A 26,944-nucleotide genomic window follows, 5' to 3' on the forward strand; every position below is an offset into this window, starting at 1 on the left:
CGGTTGGGTCTTATACAGTTGGATTAACATGTGCTGCAGTACAAATAATGCTACTGCTGTTATGATAACTTCTGAAAACTCCTGTAATTTCATTACAAATAAATTATATCGCTCACAGTCTTAAGCCAGGGGTCTACATACATTTTCTTAAAAGGGCCAGATGATTGAAAGGAAACTGAAGGCGCAGGCCGGATACCTTAAACGATGATTTTATGTTTTCAAAGTAGTACCCTCCGACAAAAATTTTGGTGTGGTTTTTGTAAGGAGCACTGAATTTGGATAAAATCAGTTGGTGGGCCGGATTTTGTCCGCGGCCGGACTTTGCCGACCCCTGCCTTAAGCCAAACGTTTCTATAAACAGGTTCAGTTGTGTGAGGCCTTTTCGTAATTGATAAGGTTGACGCCTGACAGCCGCTATAATTATACCACATGCATTATAGCAACCAGTTATTTTGGCGCAATCTTTCGACGTCAACAAATATTCCAAACATTTCACGCTGGTCTGTTCGCCCGTAGCGTCTCGTCCATAATTTATAATTCATCACATTTTTGTGTGGTTTATAAATCGTCTAAAATAATCCAATCAAATACACCATGGATATGAAATTTGAAAAACGTAGTGCGCCGGTGTGGACGCCTGAATTTTTCCTAGCGAACGAATCGGTTTGTCTCGAGCAGTTGACCGACGGTGCGACTTGGCGCTCGATACCACTGCTGAACTGTACCGAGAACTCACAACACCTGCCGGACGGATCGTTGGTGCGGTTCCGTGGCATGGTGCAGGATATGCAGGATCCCGAGTGCTACCTGGAAGGATATGACGTGCGCAGCAAATCGGACGGATCAGTTGTACGCCGCCAGAACGGTAAATTCCGCGACATTTTAGTGTACAACGAAGCGACCGAGGTGGTTGATGGTAGCAGCACGGCAAACGGTACGTTCGGCGAGCGGCGGTCGATGTTTGTGATAAGCATTCCGGGCCAGAACCCGTGGGCGTCGGCCTGCGAACGGGAACTAAACGGTGGCAACCTAAGCCGAACCGAACAGCCGGTCACCGATAGTAGCGAAGAACAGCGGTCGTCTGTGAAACGAGCACATGAGGATGAGATGGAAGTTGATGGCGCTTCAGGGATAACGGGTTCGACGGACACATCTTGTACATCGGTGCCCGCAACGAATGGCGTTAAAAAAATTGCCACAACACCGGCGCATCCGGCTGGGACGTCTTCGCTGCTGTCGGTCGACTATCTGCTCAATTCGCCCATCACCGATCGCCCCAGTAAGGCATGCTTGGTGAAACTGTACAGTAACTATGACGACTGGACGCTGAATACACTCGTCGAAGTAGTCGGATTTCTTTCCATCGATCCGGCCCTCGACGGTAGCGGTGACCGGATAGAGGAGGACGATTTCACCGACGACGTAACCGAACACCAGGCGACCAATCCACCGCCGTCACTCATACCCCGACTGCATGTCATCGGTGTGCGCAAATTGTCCCACACGAATCCGCTCATGCACTATCACCCGGTAGATCTCGCCGAAGTGGATCATGCGGAAGCGGAGCTAGGAAATGCCTGCAAGGATCTTCACAATCTTTTCACTCAGTGCCTGTTCGGAGATCGGGTGGCGGCCGATTATTTGCTTTGCCACCTGGTGTCATCGGTGTACATACGCGACGAGGTGGAGTCGCGTGGACAGTTCAGCTTGAACCTCAGCAACATCCCAGCGGAAGTATTACCGAGCTACACACAGTCTTTGTACGAACTGCTGGAGCTGCTACTTCCGGCAAGCCACTACTTTCCAATGACGCTGGAAAATATGAATACGGTCCAGTTCGTCCCACGGTAAGCATGTACTCTGGCGTGAGATTTTATTTAGTTTACTTACCAATAGTACGGGTTTACCATTTTTTAAACATTGGATTAGAGATCATGGATTACATACGAAAACGCGAATGTTGTAAATGTAGTTATCACGCGGCTTAAATTTGTTTCAATACTTTCGTATGCCGTTCTTCTAGTAAGGACTACACGACCAACAAGCTGACGAGTGGCTTGCTTCAGCTTGCGCCCCACACGCACCTGGTACTAGATGAAACGCGCCTTGAGGCAGGCAAGTTGGAATCGGCCGGTGTGGAAGCTGTCCAGAATGTTTCCCATCTGATCAAAAGCCAACGGTTACGGTACAACTTTCATTACTACCAACTCGAGTTCAATGCCGACGTTCCAGTGCTGGTGCTGAGCGAGGGCCGTAGTATGCTGCCAGTAAGTGGCCATCAGTATTATCCCATTATTTTTGTGAATGAATCTGTTGTTATATTTGATTTCACCATTTTCCCTTTCCTCCAGAGCAATTGCTACCTGCCTCTCATACCGGATCTGGACGCGATCAAGCTGATCGATGAAACGATAAAGGCTGGCCGTCACTACATCGCACCGAAGTTACCCACGATACGTCGCTTTCTGACGGCGGCTCGCATTCAGGAGTTTGATATGAAGACGCTCGACCCGACCATCGTGCAGGAGGACTTTGTGCGGATGCGCACCGCCGACAGTTCCATATCGATGGACGATCTACACGCGCTGTTCGTGCTGGCCCGGTTACTTGGGCTGAGCCAGGGCCGGAAAGCGCTGCGCCGTGAGGAGTGGGAACGGGCGAAGGAACTGGAAGGGGAGCGCCGGAAACGGTTGGAAATGTTTGCAAAGCGAACCAGCGAGCCGTAGCGATGGGAATGTCGTCATTCGAAAGCGTTCCCTCAACAGCGTTTGTACAATGAATCCGAGTTTTCATTTTCTTTTACCAAATTCTCGTCTTTTCGTTTATTGTTCGTTATGTTCTAAGGTGGAAAACAAACTAACAAATAAAATGTCGTCGTCGTCACGGACACGGTTTGCATAGTCTGTTTTGAAATTGCAGTACAAAAACAAAATAATAATCACTACAAACAAGGTAATTCGATACACTAATTCGGGAGCAAATATTTCAATACCAGTGTCACCTGCCAGCCATTCCTTTGCCAATAGTTTTGAAATAAACGGTAGGGTTTTGAAATTACGTTAATAACCATCCCACAATCCGCACACTATAAATACCAACACCGTAAAGAACAAAAAAAGGGTTGCCCATAGCTATATCCCGGGAGTATGATTGACCTAGAATCACCGGCTGCTACGATGAAGGAGTATTGTAGAAAAACAAGAAACAAAAATGGCTACCGTCGCCTACTTAGAGACACGGTTCCGGATCGTATCTGCTCACGACCGCACTCGTTCTGCATTCTCTTTTTTCATTACGAACTACCAAAAGGCTTGGGTGATCTGTTTTGCCCAGAAGTTTTCTTTGTTTCCTACGATAGTGAAAGCCTTCCTAAGGTGAATTAATTTTGCTGATGATCGGAAGGTTCTGGCCCACTATTGTACAAAGAAAATGTTTTTTACTCCCGTTTTCGGGGGTTTTTCCTCCAACGAGAGATGGAGTGATTCATATCCCGTGCATGCTCTAACAGTCGAGGAAATTGGCGGCCATCAGCAGTTCTAGAGCGATCTCGGGTGCAATTGGAAATTCCGGTATTTCTGTAGAGCTGTTTGTGTAGCGTACCTTGTACGTGAAGTACATGCATACTTTTTCAAGAACGTGTGACCTGAAGAAAAGCGAAAACAGAAACAGTAAAACAATTAGTCAGGTTGAAGGCGACTAATGACGAACGGCTCTGCGAATGTGCGCTAGGTAGTAATAATCTCGCACCGTACGGCTGCCAGAAGGGTTCAAAGGTTGATGTGGTATGTTCGCCCTTTATCAGTGGATCAGGAAGTTCTGGCTGCAGCGGTACTATTACGTAATTTCCGTTCGCCTGCGTTCGCCGCTGCCTGGCGGCGAGGATACTTACGGGATTTCTCGGAAGTTTACTTCATTGGCTTCATTTTCGGCAAACTGGCCGGGTCCCGAAAGCATCGCTTTGATCGTGCCGGAGGTGAGTGCATGTTCCCGTTTCACGATAAACTCGTGGCCGTCGGACGAGATAAGCTTCACATACATGGCATCGGGTCCTTCGCAGCCACCGTAGACTCGTTCCGTTCCGGTACGCTCCTCCATTGTATTTCACTTTTTTCCTCTGTGCAATTAGAAAATACCAGAATACGTAAATGCTAATGCCCTTATCACATTCAAGTTAAACGCACTACAAATAGTACAAAAATATGCTATCGAATAAGTTCCACCAAAGCGATGAAAGTGTCCTTGGCTAAGCCTTGCACAATGGACGCGTATGCCGGATGATGACTTTACAATTCGTGTGCACTACACTTTTTACAGGCACTTCTTGAGCAGCTGCTACGCTAATGTCTTCGTCGGCGAATCTACCTATTATTGGCGTACCTGGTGTGAGATCACAGCTTAGTGCTGCCGTTAGAAGGCTTGTGGCTAGTTTGCTTAAATGCAGGCAGTTATCCGACCCAAATTGTTCCGGTAATCAACACCACTTTTCCGAACGTAGTATTCGGGGACACGGTAGTAAGCAGAGCCTCTGACACACAGTTTGTAAGAGTAGGCACGCTTGAAAAGTACAATATCGTAGGATGCAGGAAGGGAGGAAGGCGGAACAGGTACTGCTGTCATCTTTGTTTTGATTTGACGGGATATATATGTCACTGCTAGTGGTGGGTACCATCACTTTTCACAGGTTCGGATTCGGATTTAAGCAGGCGAATCACTTACAAAAGGGAAATTTTTATTGTTACTTTACTCTTCACAGTTGATTTTAAAATTTATAGAGTGTAATTTAATAGTTTTGGTATGCATCACTTCCATTCATTGGTACTAATCATTCATTACAGAATCAATGATTAAATAATAAACTTTAGAAAAAGGGATATTATTGCAAAAAATTGGCGGAAAATTCAGTTTCAAATAACTTCAAGCACACAACATACGAAGAACAGAAGGCGTCAGCAGTACAGAAGGCGTCAACAGAACAGAAGGTTTCAGAAGGCATCAGAAGCTCTGAAGAACAGAAAGCATCCAAAGAAAAGAAGGTCTCAATTGGCGGTCCAATCCGGTCCGTGGTTGATAAGGTGCTTAATTTACAGGTGTTTAAATGATTGTCAATGGCTACTGGTGAGTTTAACAGAACAAAATTGGTTTATTGTGAACTGCAGAGATTTGTGGGTCCGCTGAATGATTCCTAGTGAACGGATCACAACCATAACTCCGACTATGTGCGCCTACCCCTACTGCTCCCCGTTCAAAAGGCAGTTTATTTCGCTTCCAGCGCTCCAGTCTGAAGTGAATCACTATGGCGGCCGCAGACGTAGCAGTGCTCAAGGTAGTAAAATATACCGTGTTACCAGAGAAATTAGCTTGAGTTTGCTTGTTCATTCGATTCGCTTTGATTGAAATGATAATAAGACGCAAGTGGAAAATAGTGGCAGCGTAAAACCGAACCAAATGCCAAAGGTTTCTTTCCAGAATCCAGCGAAGGGCGTCATACAGTGATGAAGAAAACTGTGTTCGCATTCTTCCCAGTTGTTGTTTATGCTTATTGAATATACGGATGTGCTTTATGAGATTATGGCCAAGTGCTTGAAGATGCATTTTCAGATGCACCAGTTTCCGTTAGCATGATTCATAACGATCTGTGTCGTTTTCCCGTACGCGGGTTGATAAAATCGTATGCTCGCCGTCTATGCTGCGAAAAGAATAAAAAAAGCAAGCGATGCAGTACCCCGCCGAGTGTATGTTGTGTATGTTGTCGCGTGCGTCGGTGTGTGCATTATGCGGACAAAACGCTCAGAATGCAATTGATTCTGAACGAGAATGAACAAAGTGCGGTGCAGTGCATTCGTTGCACCACATACTCTGTCTAATTCTATAAACTTTTCACCACCATCTCATCTGTTCTAATGCGCCGATACAATCTTTAAAGAAAGGTCTGCATCGTGCGTGTCGAAAGTGTATACATGTAAGATGATCGGAAAAACGATGCTTTGTGCAACGCCGGCCTTGAGAGAATCAAACCGTGACGAGCAGTGCGAGGAATGAAAACTGTCCGCGTAGGAAAAAAATCCACTTAATCGACGGACCATTGAGAATACAGATTCGAAGAAATGATTCATTCATTGATTGGTTTTCAAGCAATGCATCGAATGGCTCTTATGCCTTAAAACCAAATTAAACGAGAGGGAAAAAAACGTGCCCAACACGGAAATGCGTACCGTAAAAATGTAGCCACATTCGACTAGGCGAATACTAGGCTCGGTTTTAATTGCCATTACCGCACACCGGTCCAACCAACGAAATGGTTCAGCGTTCGATCGGCGAATATTGGGCAGTGAGCATGGAAAAATTGGCTGCCATTCATTCGGTACCGCACTTTCTAATTCCGTGTTCGATGTTGTTGTTTATGAAACCACCGGGAAATCTGGCATCAAGAGGGCTCTCGATCGTGTTGAATGGATGTAAAGTGTAAACAAACCATTCCGTAGGAAGGTGGGAGAAGTATATTCATAACACATCAGCACGAATGGATGTTTTCCACCCCTCCACGAGATGGATTTCATTTATCCTATACTATCTTCTCTTTTACAGATTGTAAACCTTTATAGGGTCAACAAATTTTCATCCATGAAAAACGCCATGACTTTTTCATGAATGCCTGAACATTCCTTGGCGAACCTGATTAGAAACTTGTTACTTTTTTGGGGGGCCGCAAGTAAACTATGCATTCCCTTGCTACACGCATGTTGGTGCGAAAGTGTGTCCCACAAAGAGGTACTTTGTTGTGCCCAACATGGATCGCAGACTTTCTTAAAATCAAAGGTACGCCCAAGAATGCCGAGGCGAAATGGGCAACTGGAACGACGTCCAACATTAAGAATGGTACGACCGACACCGGCACCTTAAACGCCGGCTCATTTGTATGTACAACCGATGCTCGAACATGCTACCGATTTCCCCCCTTTCTGTTCAGCCCACTATCTTGAGCCCATTGATTCTTTGAAGGGAGAAAGTGTTTTAGAAATCGCGCGAGGTTCCTAATGTGTGCACTGCTCTGGTTGATCTTACTTGGAGTTCTCGCCATGCCAGGATGGACGTGGGGTCATCGTTTTCTTTCGATCGACATGAGCTCATTATGATTCGGGGAAATGCCAGTACTTTATTGGGACATTCATCTGACCCTTCAGTTTCAAGCGTAAGCATTTAAACAACAGGTCTCTTATATTAGAACATTTAGTAAGAATGCAATAACGTTTGTTATATTTATAACTTATCGAACAACGGATACTTAGATTGAGTTGGTAAATATGTAAAGGTCATACTCGCCGGCATCTTTTCACTGATCGTGAAATAAAAACTAATTGGTAATCAGATTACAAAATCTGGTGGAAACAGTTTTCAAAAATGTATACTAAGTTTTAAAACTGGAACTGGGATTTTTTAATTTATTTTTTTTTTTAGCAACATGTCGAAATTTTTTTTATTGTTTTCATGCATCATTCTTGTTATATTTGATGGACTGTACTTTGTTCAAGAACCAGTAAACCTTACTCGACAACAGATAAGTTTTATTCCATTTCGAGAGCTTCCTTATCGTTTTGTTGCCGCCGTAATGGTTTGTTTGGGAATTTAGCCCATTCGGCGAACAATTTCCTCTTGCGCAGGCAATCGGTTAGGACTATCTAAAACTAGCAACAATTTGGAGCGTTTGTCAGCTAATCGAAAAAAACCATCCTGTACTATATCAAACTCGGATGTTAACAAATCACGAACCAATCCCTTGTCACAGAAGTTGCGTTGCCTTTTTCGACGTTTATATACAGTCGGCTGTTGCGTTGAGTGTCGGATGTTTGTCATCGGTGACCCGATTGTCTGGTGGCTCAAGACGTCGCATCTCACCCACCCGAAGGTATCCTATCTCCTACCGAAGAGGAATAGCAATGATTAATTTGTCTTTGCCCGCTTGTAGGTCGCTGAAAGGAAGACGTTGAATGAAATATTGATATCATTACCAACCCGCGATGGAATACGGGTGGGTGGTTGGCGTGGGTTCGGCTACCAGAAGCCACCGGAGCGTAACGCCCAGCCGCAACCTTCACTGCTCTACTCAGTATTCAGTGTCCGATGATCGTCACGTCGGCTGCGAGTGGACGGCAAAATTTTACGCTATCGTAACGCACCCGACGTAACATAAATTCACCTGCCTTCTGCTCAATTCGTGTTGATTTTCTGCGTTTTCTTTGGTTCGCTATAAAAAAAAACATGCTGCGCAACTTCTACCTATTCCGAGGTGGCTCATATCACCGTGGTTCGCTTGAGCCATCGGTGGTTTGGTTTGTTTTTAATTAAAAATCCTGTTTAGCGATGTTGCAGAGCTGTGGGACTAATTTAATGGTGTACTCATTATGATTCCAACTGAAACATTGATCGTTAGATAAATTAAAATAAGACAATGAAATATTAGCATTCTCCCAAATTAGGGGAATAGAAAAACAATCTCAGTTTTTTAACTGTTATTTAAAGTTTGTCTACTATGTTTCTGAGTAACATCATTCCTATTATCTTTATTACACCTGTTGGCAGAAATCTGAGCCTACTGCGAGCGCTTTTGTCCAAAGAAATGTATAGAAATGTTGAATTTCGTGATTTGAATTTTCCGTTACGCATCAATATTTTTAAATATTTTTTGCTTTGCTGAATATGTTTTCAAATGTCATGGGAGATCTTAAACATTTTTAATTCGATTGCCAGGTATTGATTGTGTTTTGTTGTATTGTAACTATTTATTTTCAGAACGATCTTCCACGTTCGCTGAAGCAGTCGGGGCATGTCGGTTTCGACAGTCTACCCGACCAGCTGGTCAGCAAGAGCGTCCAGAATGGGTTCGTGTTCAACATCATGTGCATCGGCGAGACGGGCCTGGGCAAATCGACACTGATGGACTCGCTGTTCAACACCAACTTCGAGTCGGTGCCCAGCCCTCATACGATGCCGAGCGTGAAGCTGAAGGCGCATACGTACGAGCTGCAGGAAAGCATGGTTCGTTTGAAGGTAGGGAATGGGAGAGCGGTTAAGGCCGGTGCTCTGATCGTCGATAGGCGAAGTATTAATGGATGCCATTCTGTTTGTGGCGCTTATTTTATCACGCAGCTGACCATCTGCGACACGGTTGGGTACGGCGATCAGATCAACAAGGACGACTCGTTCAAGGCGGTAGTGGACTACATTGATCAGCAATTCGAAGCGTACCTGCAGGAGGAACTGAAAATCAAACGCTCACTGTCGACGTATCATGACAGTCGCACGCATATCTGTCTGTACTTCATCTGCCCGACCGGTCACGGGCTGAAGTCGCTCGATCTGGTGTGCATGAAGATGCTCGACTCGAAGGTCAACATCATTCCGATCATCGCGAAGGCGGACACGATCTCGAAGACGGAACTGTCGAAGTTTAAGGCGAAGATCAACGAGGAGCTGCGGGCGAACGGTGTGCAGATCTACCACTTCCCGACCGACGACGAGTCGGTGGCGGAGATCAACAGCACGATGAACTCGCACATCCCGTTCGCGGTGGTCGGCAGCACGGACTTTGTGCGCGTCGGCAATAAGACGGTCCGGGCGCGCCAGTACCCGTGGGGTACGGTGCAGGTGGAGAACGAGGCACACTGTGACTTCGTGAAGCTGCGCGAGATGCTGATCCGCACCAACATGGAGGACATGCGGGAGAAGACGCACACGCGCCACTTCGAGCTGTACCGCCAGAAGCGCCTGGAAGAGATGGGCTTCACCGATGTGGACAGCGACAACAAGCCCGTTTCGTTCCAGCAGACGTTCGAGGCAAAGCGCAGCAACCACCTGGCGGAGCTGCAGGCCAAAGAGGACGAGGTGCGCCAGATGTTTGTCGTGCGCGTGAAGGAGAAGGAAGCTGAGCTGAAGGAGAGTGAAAAGGAGGTATGTATGGAGGGCACCCGACCTTTACGGAAGCATATTTTTCGAATGCCCCTTCTCGTGCCCCATCCATTTGTAGCTCCATGCCAAATTCGACAAGCTGAAGAAGGACCACGCGGAGGAGAAACGCAAGCTGGAGGAATCGCGCAAGAAGCTCGAGGAAGAGTTTGTCGAGTTCAACCGCCGCAAGTCGCAGATGGCCGTCTCGCACCACACGCTCACGCTAGGCAAGAGCAAAAAGAAATGAAACATGTAAACGTGTTTGGCCACGTTTCTGCTAACCATCTTTTGTTCTGCATGACCCCAGCTTTACAGGGTTTGTTTTTGGTATGTGTTTTAAATTTTTATGTGTTTTTCTTTTTACCTGGTATCGACCGGCACATTTTTGCATTCTTAATCCATTTAAAAGACGCCAATATGTCTCCCGTCTTCGACCCGTCCGTCTGGACTAGATCAGTACAGTTTACAACGCCAAAAAGGTTCCAATTTTTAAAAGACTCTTTACACCAGCAAGTTAGTAGCAGACTTTTACGACAGTTTTTTTTTTCTGGAAAAGAAGACAAAGTTTAAGTACAAATTTCGAGATCGGAACGAAAAGAGTTGAATTACTCCGTATGTTTTTTTTTGTTCTCGAGTGCAAACCATCATGATTCAAGGCAGATGAAAAGTATTAAAAGTAAAATGGAAACCGTATCGAAGGGAACATCCAAGACAAAGTTTATTTCATATGTTTTGAAGGGAAAAGGAGGGAAACGTTTGGAGGGAACTGTAAACCGAAAAACAATTTTTAAACAAATAATTTTCCGGTGTTTCTAGTAAGGATTGCAATGGACCGGAGGAATGGTATAAACGGCGGCGAACACAATAGATTAGGAGTATGAAACCTACGATCGATAAACTTAATCATGAAGTAACCACCCTTGACCAACTCCAGGGTATACGTAGGGAAATTCCTTTCGAAGCCACAAGCCAGTCTCACGTCGCAAACGGACACCACGGGGTAGGAAAGCTCGGACATGCGGAGGGCAAAATCTAGCCTCGATGTTGGCATGTTCGATTTCCGGTTTCGTGATTCCGTCAGTGAAACTGAGTCATTGTGTGCATCTTAAAAAAAAAGAATCAGAATTACAAAAAGTAAGCAGCTTTTCATTATGCCTAGTTCATCGGACTGCTGTACAAAGTGCAACTACTAGAAGCTTGTGTTTGCTTCCGGACGAACGGTTCGACCGCAAAACCCAAAACCGGTTGAACAGTATCCGAATTGACAAAGCAATCAACTATAGGAACTTAAATAGCAAACGAATCTTTATCTCATCCCAACTTACAGCAATCGTTCGCAAAATGTCGATTCTGTTCTGACTGCTTGGCTTTGCACGGTCCGTTAGTTGACGTCCTTTTAGTTCCGCAGTAAAAGAAAACAAAAAGAAAGGTCCAGCAAAACACTGGGCCAAAGAAAAACCAAACTTTTGAAACACGGACGTGGCAGCATCGGATGAAGATCAAAGATTTTATTTACCTTCGCTTAAGAGCAGCGTTGCAATAATGACGATATTGCGCGTAAGTCTATATTTAATGTATCTATACTGCCTAAAATACAGTCTATAAAAATCGAAATGAATTTCGGGAGGCCTGTTGATTTGTGAAACGAAAGAAATCTCATCCAATTCCCATACGGTAGATTCCACAAGGCAGTTATTAAATCCATATCTATTTCCCATTCGGAACATGCTGTTTAATTTTTGTTTTTAAAATGCTTGCTCACTCACTTATAGCTTCCCGAGTTGCACCGATCAGTATAAGGGACATTGTACCGATCGCCGGGTAGAACTGGCTGCAACATTGTATTACTTTTTAAACGCCGCTAACATATAAATAGATCCGCCCAAAAGGAAGGGTGAAATAAAAAGTTCCCGATATATGTTGCCAACTGAATTGATATGTTTATCTCTGTCATGTATGAAGCAAATATTGTTTATGAAAAGCCCAAATTTCGACGTAAGGCTGGTTTAGATTGGTGCCCAAAATCTTTACCGAACGTTTAATAATAGTTTCGGAGACATTTACTTACCCTAACCAACTATGGCGTTTTACCAAGTATGACAGTGATAACAAATCACATTTCTTTTGAAAATGGATATCGTTGCGCTTCTTCAAACTTTTCTACAGTTTAAGCAATTCCCTAACGTTCGAAAAATTCACACACGGCTTTGCGGTGCGTGCTTTATTTTTATAAAATTCAATCGATTGGCGTTTGCGGACGCATGCTGCATGATCGACGCGATCAGTGCATTTGCCGGTGCCGATTAAGTGTGGTGCTGGGAAATACGGTCCCGATTGGAGTTTCGTCAAGTGCCTTCGTTTTATTGCCTCAATAGTGTTAGATTATTAGGAATTATTTTAAAAAATCATCGTGAGTTACGCTATGTGAGTTTTTGCAAGTGACATAGTGAGTTGAAGTGCTTTTAATTCAGTGAAGTTTGCTAAAAAATGTACAGATTTGTCATAGGAGAAACCCTTTCGAAAGTAAGTTTATTTAACATTTTTTTACAACTAAATTACTACATATGTTCTTCTCCAATCTGTAATCGGTGTGATACATTGTGGTTGAATCTACACCATGTCGTTGGGTCGCGATTCCGTATCTCTTTACTTCCAGCTGTCGCGCACACGTCCAATTGCCATGTCCAGCCCATTAACGATGGTGACAATTTGCTCCCAATTCAAGCGAACTGTTAACAAGATTGCGCGAAAGGGAGATTGTGCCATTCGATTTAACGACCGCTCAAAGGCGCTGGGTTGAACCCAGGAGGAGCCCGAAGCGCGAATGAAGTGAATCTGACGATCCGCGGATTTTGCCATTATCGGAGGCCATTCGAAGCAATTGATGCTTCCAACAACTTTGTGCTTCTTTTGATTGTTCTCCTTACCTTACACAGAGAGAGGGAGTGTGTGTTTTGATTAATGGAATTGCAGTTTTCGGATTGCCTTTGGTTCAGATATTGAATTCAAATTGAATGTTGTAAAGTCGGGCAAATCTGCATCGTCAATATCGGTTAGGTCTAAATCAGTGTACAGTGTCGAAATATTCCATCGCCGGCCGGAATGGATGTGCTGGAGAGATATTGATTTGGTTTTACGGACATCGTTCAATAATCATACGTACATACCGGGTGACAAGCTGTCTGCAAAGCAATGGTTGCATAGATAGAAGCCATCCTACGTAGATTCGACGAATGGTCCGGATGGCCACATCATCTACAGCTGCACCGAAGATTGAACGGAAGCCATGACGAAAGCATCGCCTCCTGTGACGGTCCGGCCCAACTCGGTTCGATCGGCCAATAAGCATAACGAGAACGGATGCCAGCATTGTCTGCTGCAGAATGGGACTCTGGTAAGACAAGGGTTTGTCACAGCCTCTCTCTCCCGGTCCAGTAGTACGGATAATACGGCCGAGATCCGGATCCCCCTGTGATACTGTTGCAGCCGAACGGTTGTACTCTTGTGTTGACATTCTGTCACAGCCATCGTCATCTTCGTTTCCGAAGAGTCGTCACTGTTCTAGGGGGAACCCGGGGGGTGGCCTGGCGCTGTCGGACAAATTGAATTGGATTGGAAATAAAATATGCAAAACGAACCTCACCGGAGAAGTTCGAATTCAACCGATCGGAATTTATCCGTGTGTGTATTTGTGTGCGCCGAGCCGTAATGAGGTTCGCAGCTGCAGGGGACGATGGACATAGTTTAGCCATAATCGAACTCCCCGACCCACAAACCTCCTCCCTAGTACCGTGTTCTAAAGCGATTTCTTTTGTCCCTCAACCCCAAACCATCGTGTTGCAAACGTTTATGTCCTGGGAATGTTTTCTTTTTTTCCCTCCGCACCTTTCCGCAACACACATATTTTCCATTTTATCGAGGAGGAAGAAAACTTCGTCATGCTTGCTTAGGGATGCATGCAAATCCCATCAGAACCAGGCCGAGGCTTGCAGTGTTTTTTTTTTTTTGCAGAAGTGTTTCACCCTCGCCGGAGGTGGGTGAAAGGTTTCGAGAATGAATAGGACGACTATGCGGAGATACAATATTTATCAATCAATTTATCGAGCTTTACCGAGTGCTTTTCTCTAAACCACCTTGCTTTTGAGGGTTGCTAGAAGGGTCGTTCCAATGCACCCGATGAGGTGGAGGGTCGTAATGGGATAGTGGAGATTTAATTTTCCACAAAACAAAACTTGTGAAGAAAAGCATGCCATGAAGAGCTGGTCGGTTTGGAAGAGTTTTCGATTTAGATTTTCTAAGAACTGAAAACAAAATTGCATCCCATTGTGCGGGCAAAATGGGACACAGATACGAACAGCATGTTTGTCTAAATTTAAGTTGACGATTAAATTAAATGAAGGCACCAGTTTGCCTGGAGTGATATGGAGAGACCGTACCGAGAAAGTTGTCAACATGCAATGGTACAAATGGCTGAGCGAACACAAAGTCGATGGACTGGAAAGTTTTTCCATCATGTTTGATGAAATGATCCGGTTCTGTCTGAGCTCGGCGCAGCTGTTTCCGTTTGATTGCCGGAATTACACATTTCTCTCGATCCTTGTGTCAGCAAGTGTACGGTGAAAATATTTATTCATTGTTTTCCATTACGGAGAAGTTTACTTCTAATTGCCTGCTTGGGAAGCACGTCGACGAATAAGTTAATCAATTTGTTGGGAGCAGATGAATTCAGTTAACCGTCACGAATGATGAACAAAATTATGGTATTTTCGGGTGTATATATCACGTTTTACATGTACACTTATTGTTAAAAAAATATACATCGAATTTAGATTCACTTTTATTTTTGTGTAACAAAATCTAAATGCTTATCAGTGTCAACACTTACGGTTTCCCACGGGGTTTCTTTTTAATGAATATGTTTTGTTGAATTTAAAAAAATGTAGTGTTGTTTTAACTTTAAAATAATTTAAATTCAATACATTGATAATAATTTTTTTTATTTTAAAAACGACAAAGGCCTGAAAAATGGATAAACTAAAATAAAAAAGGATGGAGCTGAAAAGCTTTTCCATTTTAACAAAGTTATAAAACTAAACAAGGACTTGCTGAGCACATTTCATGGTGTTTCTTTTTTGAACTCTGCTTTTGTTTCTTTATCTGAATCGTGTTCTACACTTTAAATTGTGTTCTTCCTGTTACCTTTATTGCCTGCTTTATTTAACTTGCTTGTTTCGAGCTATCTTCGAATGTGCAAAACTGCATTAGTTTTCGTCTTTTGGGTATAACTTATTCATTTGTTGTAAATCAAAGAAATATCTCATTTATTCAATAAAACGCATTTATATGTTTATGATTTTTCATTTTCTGCTATATTGAATGCGTTTCAAAGCATGTTAATACAAAATGAATTAATTTAATTTACAAAAATAATTACCTCACATTGAGGTAAGGATAATAAACTTGGAATGCATAATAAACTTTCATCTGGCTGTTTCCCGCCCCGCGCCTTTCCATTCACTCGTTCACGAGCCAAATGTCCGAGGTGCAGTCACCACCGGGATACCTGCCGGAAGATAAAGTGACGTGAGATTAGTTTGTAAACAATTTTCTTCGCACAAAGTGTCCCTCTTTCCCACTTACCGCATCTCATGTGGCAACCCCGGACCGTACGGTTCGTTGCCAAAGTCCACCAGGAAGTTTTCGTTCAGTGTCATCCCGCCGTTCTCGACGTCGATGTCGAGCTGCACGATCGTGCCACCCGCACGCACCATCTCCGGGTAGAACTGTTTATCCCAGGGCGAGAACAGACTGGACGACACGTACAGCCGCTTTCCGTCGAGGGACAGCTGCAGCATCTGCGGTCCACCTAGGAGGCGACGGTTTTTCACGAACACCGGGGCCGGTTGCTCGCTCAGTTCCGGATCGTCCACCACCCGTGCGGGCGAATCGTTCAAGATGGCACCGCCGAGAAACACCTGCCCGGTGAGCCGGGGATGCGCCCGGTCGGTAATGTCGTACTGGCGCACGTCACCATGGCGCCAGTTGCTGAAGTACAGGAAGCGGTCGTCGAGCGAGATCAAGATGTCCGTCATCATGCCACCCATGATTTCCGTCTCGCTGCCGTTGATGACCGTTTTCACCGGCACGTCGATCACCTTTTCCGCGGCGTACTTGTCGCTGCCGGGCGTTCGATAGAACCGGTACACGTTCGCAAAGAAGGCACAACCCACGTAGCCTTGGTTTTCGCGTGGATTGTGCAGGAAGCGTATCTCGAGCGGCGTTAGGCCATCGTCACCGAGATCGATCGTTTGGAAGAGTTCACGCTCCTGCCAGCGGTAGAAGTTCAATCGGCAGCCGTACTGGGTACGATCGTCGCTATCGGTCGGACGGAATCCGCGCCGGAACAGCTTCGGGGCACCCCACTCGGAAGCGACCATCACGTTGAAGTGCGGCTGATACCAGTAGTCATAGCCACACAGCGCCCTCCGCTCGCCCCTTGTCCACGTTCCGACGAGATTAAACTCCTTATCGAATTCCACAAATTCACCCTTGGCGTTTCCCTCGGCGTCACCCATCACCGACATCATAATGTTGCCATTCGGTAGACAGTGCGTGGTATGCGGTGCCGTACAGTTGACCGACTTCAGAACATCCGGTTCGACCACCTTGGCCAGCGTGGGGGCCCGAGGATCGGTGCCCGTGTCGACGACGAAAATGCGATCGGAGTTAAGGCACGGAAGCACCAACCGATCGCGCCGGGGAACTTCCTTATCGCCCGGCACAACATGACAGCTGGAACAAGTGTTCCAACCGCTGTGGTGCAGCTCGTTCCCTTTGCTGTTGGTGTATGTACGATGGATGATCTGTTGTGGTAGCAGCGAGATGAACATAAGACAAACAAGAGAATGCAACTCATCTTTATCGCCATCTTACCTGACAGTAGGTTGGACTGGTGGGGTCAACGTCCACCGTCGCCAGGTAGTCTCCGTGCTCTTCGTCGAGATTCGGCTGAACGCAAACGACGTACAGCAGTTTCTCCACCGGGCCATTGCGAACCGCATCCAGTGGCGTTGCGTATCCCGGACCACATTTGCACTCTGCCAGGGAAGCCAGGGAATCCGTTTTTTAAAGTCACCAAAACGTACCACCATTACTTACTCTCGGTCATTCTGCCTCGTCTCGATAACCCGCTGATAAGCCAAAAACAAAAGCCAACAGTTTCACTTTCGCACCGCTTCGGATCCGTGTGCTCTGGTCGGTGTCTCGACAGGGAATGAAAGCAAGTTAACTGTCTGTACACACGAACACTGTGAACCGGCTTCTTCGCGCAATGCAAAGTCACTTGTCAACAGCGCGACGCCGTTTGTCCGCGCCCGGTGGGGTCTTGTGCGCGGTGCAATCCGGAGCGACGGCGCTATCTGAGACAGTCGAGTGTAAACAGATCGCTCGCGGTTTTCTGTGCGGACGCGGCCCAATCTGGTTTTGGTTTCAGTTTGGCTTGCGTATGTTGGTGCGCGAGATTTTAAAGGGAGGCGCCCGGCGATATCACGCGCACCACGATCGTATGTGATCGGCGGATTTTAGTGCGATTTAAAACAGGCGTGTCGAACACCGGTGCATCGGTGAAAAGTATTCCGAATGGGTTTGTAATGTAGAACTATAATATTTCGACTTCTGCCATAAATTCTTCTTCAGTGTGTTGTTTGGATCATTTATGTGTTAGGGGCCGTTTTGACGCCATTCCAAGCACGCTTATCGCAATCATGTGCTATCTGTGCGGTATATCGAGGCAAAGATTACCAAAGTCAAACATTAAACTTTTGATGGTTTGTTTGTTGACGTTGTCTTAATTATCATCGGCTTTGATATTGTTTTGTTTCATTCTTCGTGTATTTCTGCCACATTAGACTGGATTTTTTGGACTGGGTGGGACTGGTTTTTGGAAAAATGTAAATTCGTTCTGCTACATCTTTGTTGTTAACTCAATAATAGGATTGAACTATATCCTAGACAATATGTAGCTTATTTTTATGACAAATATGTGTGAAGCATGAAATAAACGAAACAGCAAAATTATTGTATTGCAGATCTAAGATAAAATATATTTGTATTGAAATGAAAAACAAATTGAAATTGAAATTGAAAAACATACAAAAAAGATTGCAGTTCTTCTCCGCAAAACTCTTACACATTCTTTAAGAAAGCTAAAAGTGAGTCATGGACTTGCTTTATTAATTACTTTTAGAATTTTGCGAGTTTAGTTTGTAAAAACCAGTCGAATGATTCATTTAAACGTTACTTACACATTTTATGACTAAGATAACATAGACTGGTAGATTCAGAACCTATGCAGGTTATTACTCAGAATTTGTCCTAAGCTTCATTAATTTGTGTTTTGTGCATTCTTTGTCTTGGTTTTTAAATAATTCATTAGATTAATGTGTTGTTTTAGTTTTCATTGCTATGTTTCTGTTTTAATTCTCTTAACGATTGTTTTTAGCCAAGTCAACTTATCGGAAGGCACGGGGCTTGCTATTTATCCCTTTGTAAAAACATTAAACGGTTTTTATGGCCTCTGTTTTACGGGGTTTCTTATGTGTGAATTCATCACAGATGCGATTATGGTTCTGTTACATTTTCTTTTGTAATGGTATCGTATTTATTTACAATGGTGCGACGTGAGTGTTTAAAAACCAATGCAATGAAAACGAAAAATATTTATTTTGCAAAGAAATATAGGCGAGGAATGATCGCCGAACGACGTCACGGATCAAAGTGTGCTTAGTGTTTGGAAAAACAAAATCATCCTAATGGTTTACGATATTTGGTTAATTAATTTTGATTTCCTCGGCCCGTTTCCTGGGGCCATCGGCGCGAGATTTACGGCGGCTTTCCACAATCCACTCTCACCCCTTGCGTTGGAACCCTTTTCCCAAGTGTGCTGTTCTTTGGACTGATTATTAACGCAAGTGTGGAAAGAAAACAGAACGGTTTCGGTTCGGTCGTTTTTGTCACTTGCATGTTTTGGGGCGAAGGGCGGCTACGGACCGCACGACGTCTGGGGCATACGATCTTCCACCGCGAGCAACGTCATTATCGTTGCCAATCATTGGCGGGACGGGGTAGATCGTAAATCATTTTACAAAGCTGTCTGTGTGTGTGTGAGTAAATTTTCCTTTCCACTCCCGTTTTCCCGGCGTCATATTAACACAGTTTGTGTCTCTTCGCGGTTCGTTCGGGGGCACTATTTTTAAATCCCGAACTCCGATCGTGCGTATAGTTTCGGGGGCTTCGCCGTGCCAGATTCGGAAAACGTGGCACAAGCATCAAACTCAAAACGAGTAACGGAAAAAATAAACAACAACTAAATTATGTCCCTAAGGCCACAAACACAGGCAACTCTTGACACTGGTGGTATGTGGCGCGTGGCGAGAAAAACACGCGTTTGAATTTGTCTTTGCCGTGTTTCAAAAGCCACCCGTCGTTGGTTGGGGTTTGGGCTGGCAAACCGTCCGTCTGTCGAAGAGGATGGCAAGTTTTTGGCTCTTTGGCACCATTCGATCGTATTTCTTCGCGAAACCACTTACGCCGGCAAAAAAAAAAAAAACGCCAATGGGTTGGGCTTGCGGCGTCTGGTAGAAATCGAAAACTCACGAGGAGGAACCAAAAATATATCTCCGTCACTGGCCTTTGTCATGTGCATATGCAACTCGTCTGCCGTCTGAGTGGTTCGTGTGATGCAAATGCAAGCCGTGGTTTGCACCATACGCGGCAGCGAAAGTGATGATGAATGGGAAGATCTCCGATCTGAAGAAGTCTCCCATGAAGTACTCGAGAACGGCTGGCATTTATTTATTTGCATGCACCTGTTAGCGACTGTCCTGAGACTCGCGAAAGTGCATAACCTGGAGGGGTTTGTCTGAAAGGGTTTTAGGGAAGTTTTAGTTGTTTGAATCTAAAATAAACAACAAAGGAACATACGCAACCGTTGCAATTTAACTTGATACATGATCGTTCAGTCGACCGAGTTTGGACCAAGTTTTGATTCATATTAAAGATTTTATTTATTCTAAAAATAACTTAAGTGTACTTTTTACATTTGAAATCATTTTAAACTATATTCATAGGATAAAAGAAAGCACAAAATAAACTTAAAAATAATTATTTCGTGGCAAAAATATACAACTTTAGTTAACAACGATTGTTAAATGAAACAACCATAGGGAAGAAATCGCAAAGTGAATCGATAGGGGTTGTAGAAAATGACGTAAGTACAACCGATACGTACATCAGGATTTGCTGGGCAAAGTAAGTTCTTTGTGACACTGAAATAACCTGCCTAAAATAGCCACGTCTAGATCGATTCCCATTTGGCCAAAGCAAGTTTAAATCGATCTTTAAATTCACGTCCAACATGTGCTGCAATTTTCGTGTTTCCAATTTGCCCTTAAGAACAAACAAACCGCGACAAACGATTGATCTGTAAAAGTGTTTAACTAACAGCAACATTTTTTAATGACCATGAGTAAAATGATTGATTGAAAGTGAACAGAAAATAGGCCACCCTCGGTTCCCATCGATCCACGATCCATGATGTCAAAAGGTTAGCTCCGTTTACATTACCTTCCACAAAACGGCTTGCGGTAGGGTAATAAATAAATCTTAAGCTCGTAAATTTGTGCCTTACTCAAATGCGTTGCTTTGGTGGGTAATTTATTTTCCCCTTTTTGTTGCGTTCGGCCGAAAGCAATTTATTGACCTTACGGCGATATGTTATGCCATTGCACATTCGTATGGTTGCATCCAGTGGATCTTCCTTGTCATATTCCCAGCTTCCTGCTTCTGAACTATCGCTTTCAGTTTCAAAACCCCAAGGCGAGTTTTCAAAACACGCTGACGCTTGCGCATAAAAACAACGTCTAATGTGGAGGAACTCACGCCAAACTGGCCGATTCGGCAGCGGTTCATCCGTCGGGTGGCCACTTGGCTTTGCGATTAGACACTGCGTCAGCCAAAGCCAGTCGATCTTGGACGGTCAGAGACTCCGGTGCCGACGTTCGGAGTGCGACCAACTAAAGCTGTTCCTGCCTCTTGTTACGTTCCAATCCACAGGTTCCATAGTTTTCCGGAGTTGTAGATAGATCTTGTGAAAAAGTTTCCGATAGCAGGCCGAAGTGTCAAGTTAATTTATGTCCCACATCGTGTCGGGGAAACATCACCCAGATCGAGAGGGGTTTTTTTTCTTTGGCTCTAGTTTTCGGCCGAGCTCTAATCGGGCCTCCCCATTGTCCGTCGACCGGTTGTTTTGGGGTAACCGGTCCCATGCGCCGTGTTTTTGTGAAATGAGGTGAAGATAAAAATATCATTTCCCTAGTGCTGCCGACACTCGAAGCGAGGACGAGCAGGAGGAGGAAAAAGAACGCCGCCTTGAAAAGTGAAATTGTGACGTCAAGAGCCACGTGGCAGAGCACGGAAAACTCGAGACTCGGTGCGGTTGAAGTTTAGTTGATTTCCATTGTTTCCGCACGATGCTGGAAGAGGACGAAAAGATTGAGAAAATATGCTGCGTTTGCAAGAAGGAGGCAAACAAGCGGTGCTCCCGGTGTGCCATGGTGTTTTACTGCAGCACCGAGCATCAGCAGCAGGACTGGAAGACACACAAGAGTGTCTGCCACCCGTTTAAAGTACGTGAGAACCATGCCAACCATCAGCTGATCAAGTGTTCTTGGTTGATCTTATCCTCTAATAGTCACTAACGTGAACGATCAACTTCGATTTCGAACAGTGGTTCGCATAGGGCAGAATGTAGACTTTTGTTTCGCGTAATAAACACTATGTTCACGATTTACCCGCTTTTCGCCTCTACAGATCTGTTCCAATGAACAGTTCGGTCGGTTTCTGGTAGCGACGCGGGATATAAAGGCCGGTGAGATCGTGCTCAAGGAATCGCCATTAGTGTTTGGACCGGCGCAGATTACCGGACCAGTATGCGTTGGATGCTTGCAGGTGAGTGAGAATTCTTGTAAAGCTGTGAACCATTTATTAGATTTTCCTTTAAAAGATCATAATTGAAGCTTAAAAGAATTTCGAGTAATATCTAATAACGTTTTTAAGTAAATGATGTAAGTTTAAAACCTTTCTTCGTTCTCTAATCGTTACCTTTATTATTATAATCGAAGGATGCTTAGAGTTTTCCCAACTCAATCAGTGTTAGTCAGGGAGGTTCATTAAACAAATTAATGATTTATTAATCAAACACACTGCACCCGCAGAAGAACCGTTGACAGGTTTATGGATCAAAATTTATTTCGATATCTTCCGTGAAATGGTAGATTGTGTTTACGACCGCGTTTTCCTCCCGATCAGATCGTTTCTAACGAGCTCATCCAACCACCGAACTGTCGAAAGATCGCCGCGTCCCTTCCACTGTTTCTCCATGCGGGAGCGTTGGAATCAAAAGAACATGACCGGTCCATTTTGTTATTGTTTTGCGGGATATGGTTATTTTTAAAACGAAATATCACGTTTTCTTCCTCGTCAGGGCTTGGAGGAGAAGAAGCATCTGGAGTGCGAGAAGTGTGGGTGGCCCGTCTGCAAACGATCATGCCAGGATCACTCGTCACACCAGGCGGAGTGTAAGTTCACCGTAGCACGGGGCAGCAAGGTACGTATCTCGTGAGGTGTGCAATAAAATTGTCGTAATGAAAGCGATCCTTAAAACGAAAAACCATTTCCCGGAACAACGGTTTTTTTAATTCAAAACAACGAGTGAAAAAGGCAACCCATTAGTGACGTGATTTAGTTCAAATGAAATGAAACAAGACCTTAGACCTAAACCACGTAAATCGATTTGAAATGCTGCAGGTTTCCATTCAACACTACTACGTGCCGCATCCGACGTACCAGTGTCTGATGCCATTGCGTTGTTTGCTGCTCTCCGAGACCGATCCGGCCAAGTGGAATGCACTGGAGCGGTTGGAGTCCCACGACGAGGAACGGCGTGGTTCTGAGCAGTGGCGGAACGATCGGGAGGGAGTGGCCAAGCTTATTCCCCGGTAAGAATACTATCATGTTTCAATCGTAAAACAAAATTTATTTCCCGCATGACATTGAAGAACAATAGTCCAAATTTTCGAAGATAGGTTCTTCGAAACAATTATTTATTGTATAAAACTACGGAAACGGCATTAAAAAAGAACTTTAGCAGAAAGCAATCAGTACTGAGTCAGAGCTATTTACAAGAATTTCATGATGATAAGATTCTACAATTACAAAGCAATGTTTAGGACTGTTTTAGATAATGTAGTTTAAATTAGTTTTCATCATAAAATGTTTTATTGCAATGAATGTTTCAACATTTGATTCAATAGAAGATAAAGAATATGTACTACTTTGAGTTGATTTAGTTTGGAAAGTAACAGGTTCTGTATCTTTAGATAGCTTAACATTTATACTGTCCCAATATGAGCAGTTTTTTATTTTTATTTTCCATAACCATGCAAGGGTTATAAACTCAATCTATTTTGATTCATTTTGAGACATTTTATAAATTTCGTGTGGAATTCAATGAATGTATAGATGAATAAAAAACATGATAAAGTAAACTAAACAAATTTCAGTCATAATTTGTTTTATCCTGTTTTATCTGTTAATTTTCCTGTAGAGCTATGATATTTTATTCTCGTATATTTTAACATTGCATAAGTTAACTCAAAGCATGTGCAGCTTCCTCCACCTTTTCAAACTTAGATTTTGTTTCACTAAAATTGAAATAATCACACAAAGTTAATGGCAATTTAACTTTGTCAATTTGCCAATTTGAAACGTTGAAGTGATTTATTTGAAAAATAGAATAAAACTGGATACCCGTTCTGTATTCATTAGTTCATTAAAACTTTTCTTCTTTCCAGCTTTTTCAAGTGTGAAAACAAATGGGACGAGGACGAGATCCTGCGGGTTGTCGGCATCATTCACGTGAACGGCCACGAGGTTCCGCTTACCGACCCGTCCTCGGTCGCGATCTACAATATGGCCTCGATGCTGGAGCACTCCTGCCGGCCGAACTTGGCGAAGAGCTTCACCAATCGGAACGAGATCGTCATCTGGGCGCCGAACGCGATCCGGCGCGGCGAGCGGCTCAGTATCTGCTACACCGACGTAATGTGGTCCACCGGCAGCCGGCTCGAGCACCTGCAGCAGACAAAGATGTTCCGCTGCGAGTGTGAACGGTGCAGCGATCCGACCGAGTACGAGACGTACTTCAGTGCGCTCCGATGTTCCGGCTTCCAGAAGGACGGCAAGTGCAAGGGGTACCTGCTGCCGGTGGACAAGTCCGAGTGGACCGGCGATTGGTGCTGTCTGCGGTGCCGTAAGGAGGTGACGGGGGCGGCCGTCTGCCAGATCCTGGAGCGGTCACGGATGGATCTGGAGGCGATGCAGAAACATCGCGAGGACCACTGTAACAAGTACATTAAACACTACTCGAAGTGGCTCACGCCGAACCACCAGTTCATGGTGGACGTGAAAATATCGCTGTCGCAGGTGATAGGCGGCAACAACCCGGAGGCGATCAAGAAGATACCGTACGATAAGCTGATGAACAAGATCAAGATCTGCCAGGAGCTGATTGCGCTGTTCGAGAAAATCTGTCCGGGTAAGAGAAAAGGGTCATCTTAGCGGAATATACATAACACTCCGAGTAATTTGTTCATTTACTTTTGCATTTCAGCCGAAGCACGCGCCTTTGGAGCGACCCGGTTTGAGCTGCATGCAGCCCTCGCGGAGCTGGGACGACGGTCCACGGAATCGAACAATGCGGCCGCGTCCGTACAGCTCGAGGATTCGCTGTACAATGCAATGGAGTGCGTCCGAATGCTACTGCACGAACCGTCCGCTCTGATGGAGAGTAAAATCTGTGCCCAAGCAAAGCAGAACGCCGAAACGTTGAAGGCTCTTCTAGGAATCAAAGATTGAAGCGTACGACATGCGCTCTTTGTAAGGTAAAAGACAATGGAATACTGATTGATTATGCGGCATTAAAACTACGGATGGTTGAAAAGACGACTTTTAAGTGAGGCTAACATAAGAGCGTTGAAAATACAATAAGAGAAAGCTCCATAAATGCGAAATGGAAGTAGGAACTTTTCGTAAATGTAAGACCTAAGAATGTCACAGAAACAGAAGATGACCTTAGCTGTATCGATACTATGGTATAAATTAAATACAATACAAATAAATCGAATGTTTTCCAAATCTATTACTATCCTGATAACTTTTGTTCGCAAAACATACGGTAAAGCAAAGATTAGTTTTTTGTGATGCGACTATGGCGTATAGTCGATTTCATGCTGTTTCTTATTTAGTTTTTTTTAATGTAACAATTGCAATGGAACATAACTAAAAATAGGGAATAATTCAGCACTTTGCATTTGTATCTCGTACGACCACACGGTTTTCAACCACATTTCTCCAATAACATTCATCGCCAGGAAAGGTGGAGGAAGAAACGTGCCTCTGGTTTGCCTTTTCCAAAGAGAACGAATGTTATTCTAAGCTTTCCATTCACGTGGATAGTAGCTTTCTGTAGCGATACAGAAGTGCTCGATACATATTTAATATGATCTTAGGAATGGTCTATTTAAATTTTCCCATCCTTTCGCTCGTAGCGCCGGAGTGGGTTGCATTTGCTCGATGGCGCCTTAGCCGGAAGCACAAGATGTTTATAGATGGAGCCCTCACAAAACAGTTTTATCCATGCAGAAGTAAGCTAAATGGGGTTGAAGTCCAACGAAGCCAAATATTCTCGGGTCTGTCTCAAAAACTAAATGTTCTCGTATGTCATTATGGAGGCGCCTGGTGCTTGTTAAAAAGTTTTAGAAATGGAAGATTTTTAAGTTTATCTATCAACACACAACACTTCTTTATATATTTTAAAACTAGATATTTTATGAATATCTTTTCGATAAATCGTGCTAAAGATAAAAAAGAAAACAAATCTTTTCCTCCTCGTGTCAGGAAAGTCGTTCCGGGTGAACTAGTGTCACAGCAATTCCCTAGGCGTGGAGTTTTAATCATTCCACTCGGAGATTTAACTTTTTCATTTCCTTTCGTTTCCAACTTCCAAATCGTTTTGCGGCTCAAGCCTTTGTCGCAGAATTCTGGGAGGCAATTTGAGTTGGAAAATAATTTTCTTTGTGTGTGTTTTTTTTGTTGATGATGTTGTTGTTGTTCTAAGCTCTCTGTTCGGGTTGTTGTGTTTTATTTTCAGATATGTATACCGCCGGGTAGAATGCAGCAAAGACAAAGGACGTTTCTTAATGCGCAACATGTATGTAATCTAACGCGAACCGTATTCGTCTGTTGTCTACTTGTTATGGGGATCCCGCGACGGATGGGACGCTTGAAATTTGCCAACCACAACGCGCGTCGAGCAGTGGATTGGGGGAAAACTTAACTCATTTCAAAAAGTACCCCTCCATATTGTTCGCTCTTTGCTTTGGGCATTGAATTTTAGCGTCTGTGAACGCTGGAACATTTTAGCTCGTTTCTTTATTTTCTTTGTAAAAGTCAAACAACGCCGGTCGGGCAAAGAGATGGAAAGTGGAAAAGTTGCTCGTCTTGATCAGGGGGGAGGTGCTCAAGTGCGCATTTCACGATTTGGAGGCAAGCCCCCTAGCGATGGCTTTTATTTATTTTTTGTTCACCGTTCAAAATTACCACCGAGAGCTAAACCGACGCCGGGCCCTAAGGGTGAGTGGTGTGGTGTGTTTTTAATTAAATCTAATTTATGCATAACCGATTGTGGCACATTCTGTGATAATGTGGCCGCGCTATTGCTGCCATTCCCGTTGTTTCACTTCAATCACGATATACGACCCCTAACTTACGTTGTCAAAAATTATTCATTTCGATATTTTGGCACCGTAGAGGTCAGGACATCGTTTACGATACTAGTTTTTAGGAAGATAGAATAGAAAATAAATGTGAAATGTAAGGAATTAAT

At 44.2% G+C, this 26,944-nt stretch overlaps 5 protein-coding genes across 5 annotated transcripts; 3 read left to right on the plus strand and 2 right to left on the minus strand.

Moving 5' to 3' along the window:
* Window positions 1–501: 501 nt before the first annotated feature.
* Window positions 502–2,887, plus strand: LOC131271941 (mini-chromosome maintenance complex-binding protein). The gene is made up of 3 exons (XM_058273530.1): window positions 502–1,847; window positions 2,024–2,267; window positions 2,352–2,887. Exons 1-3 carry the CDS (start codon window positions 595–597, stop codon window positions 2,724–2,726), a joined length of 1,872 nt encoding a protein of 623 aa, XP_058129513.1. The 5' UTR covers window positions 502–594; the 3' UTR covers window positions 2,727–2,887.
* LOC131271942 (elongin-C) lies at window positions 2,854–4,570 on the minus strand. The gene is made up of 3 exons (XM_058273531.1): window positions 4,378–4,570; window positions 3,890–4,114; window positions 2,854–3,643 (listed from the first exon to the last, which is right to left on the minus strand). Exons 2-3 carry the CDS (start codon window positions 4,093–4,095, stop codon window positions 3,502–3,504), a joined length of 348 nt encoding a protein of 115 aa, XP_058129514.1. The 5' UTR covers window positions 4,096–4,114; window positions 4,378–4,570; the 3' UTR covers window positions 2,854–3,501.
* Window positions 4,571–5,280: 710 nt separating this feature from the next.
* Window positions 5,281–11,560, plus strand: LOC131261178 (septin-2). The gene is made up of 4 exons (XM_058263128.1): window positions 5,281–5,323; window positions 8,788–9,045; window positions 9,145–9,945; window positions 10,022–11,560. The coding sequence occupies exons 1-4, from the start codon at window positions 5,294–5,296 to the stop codon at window positions 10,187–10,189; spliced, it is 1,257 nt and encodes a 418-aa protein (XP_058119111.1). The 5' UTR covers window positions 5,281–5,293; the 3' UTR covers window positions 10,190–11,560.
* Window positions 11,561–15,269: 3,709 nt separating this feature from the next.
* Window positions 15,270–17,318, minus strand: LOC131272148 (methanethiol oxidase). Its single transcript, XM_058273789.1, has 4 exons — window positions 17,101–17,318; window positions 16,876–17,039; window positions 15,583–16,805; window positions 15,270–15,505 (listed from the first exon to the last, which is right to left on the minus strand). Exons 1-4 carry the CDS (start codon window positions 17,108–17,110, stop codon window positions 15,457–15,459), a joined length of 1,446 nt encoding a protein of 481 aa, XP_058129772.1. The 5' UTR covers window positions 17,111–17,318; the 3' UTR covers window positions 15,270–15,456.
* A 4,152-nt stretch (window positions 17,319–21,470) lies between these two features.
* Window positions 21,471–24,915, plus strand: LOC131259059 (SET domain-containing protein SmydA-8). Its single transcript, XM_058260474.1, has 6 exons — window positions 21,471–21,626; window positions 21,811–21,948; window positions 22,484–22,606; window positions 22,807–22,997; window positions 23,853–24,595; window positions 24,671–24,915. The coding sequence occupies exons 1-6, from the start codon at window positions 21,471–21,473 to the stop codon at window positions 24,913–24,915; spliced, it is 1,596 nt and encodes a 531-aa protein (XP_058116457.1).
* Window positions 24,916–26,944: the final 2,029 nt, after the last annotated feature.

Source organism: Anopheles coustani, chromosome 3, assembly GCF_943734705.1.
Source record: "Anopheles coustani chromosome 3, idAnoCousDA_361_x.2, whole genome shotgun sequence".
In the NCBI taxonomy this organism is placed as follows: Eukaryota; Metazoa; Arthropoda; class Insecta; order Diptera; family Culicidae; genus Anopheles; species Anopheles coustani.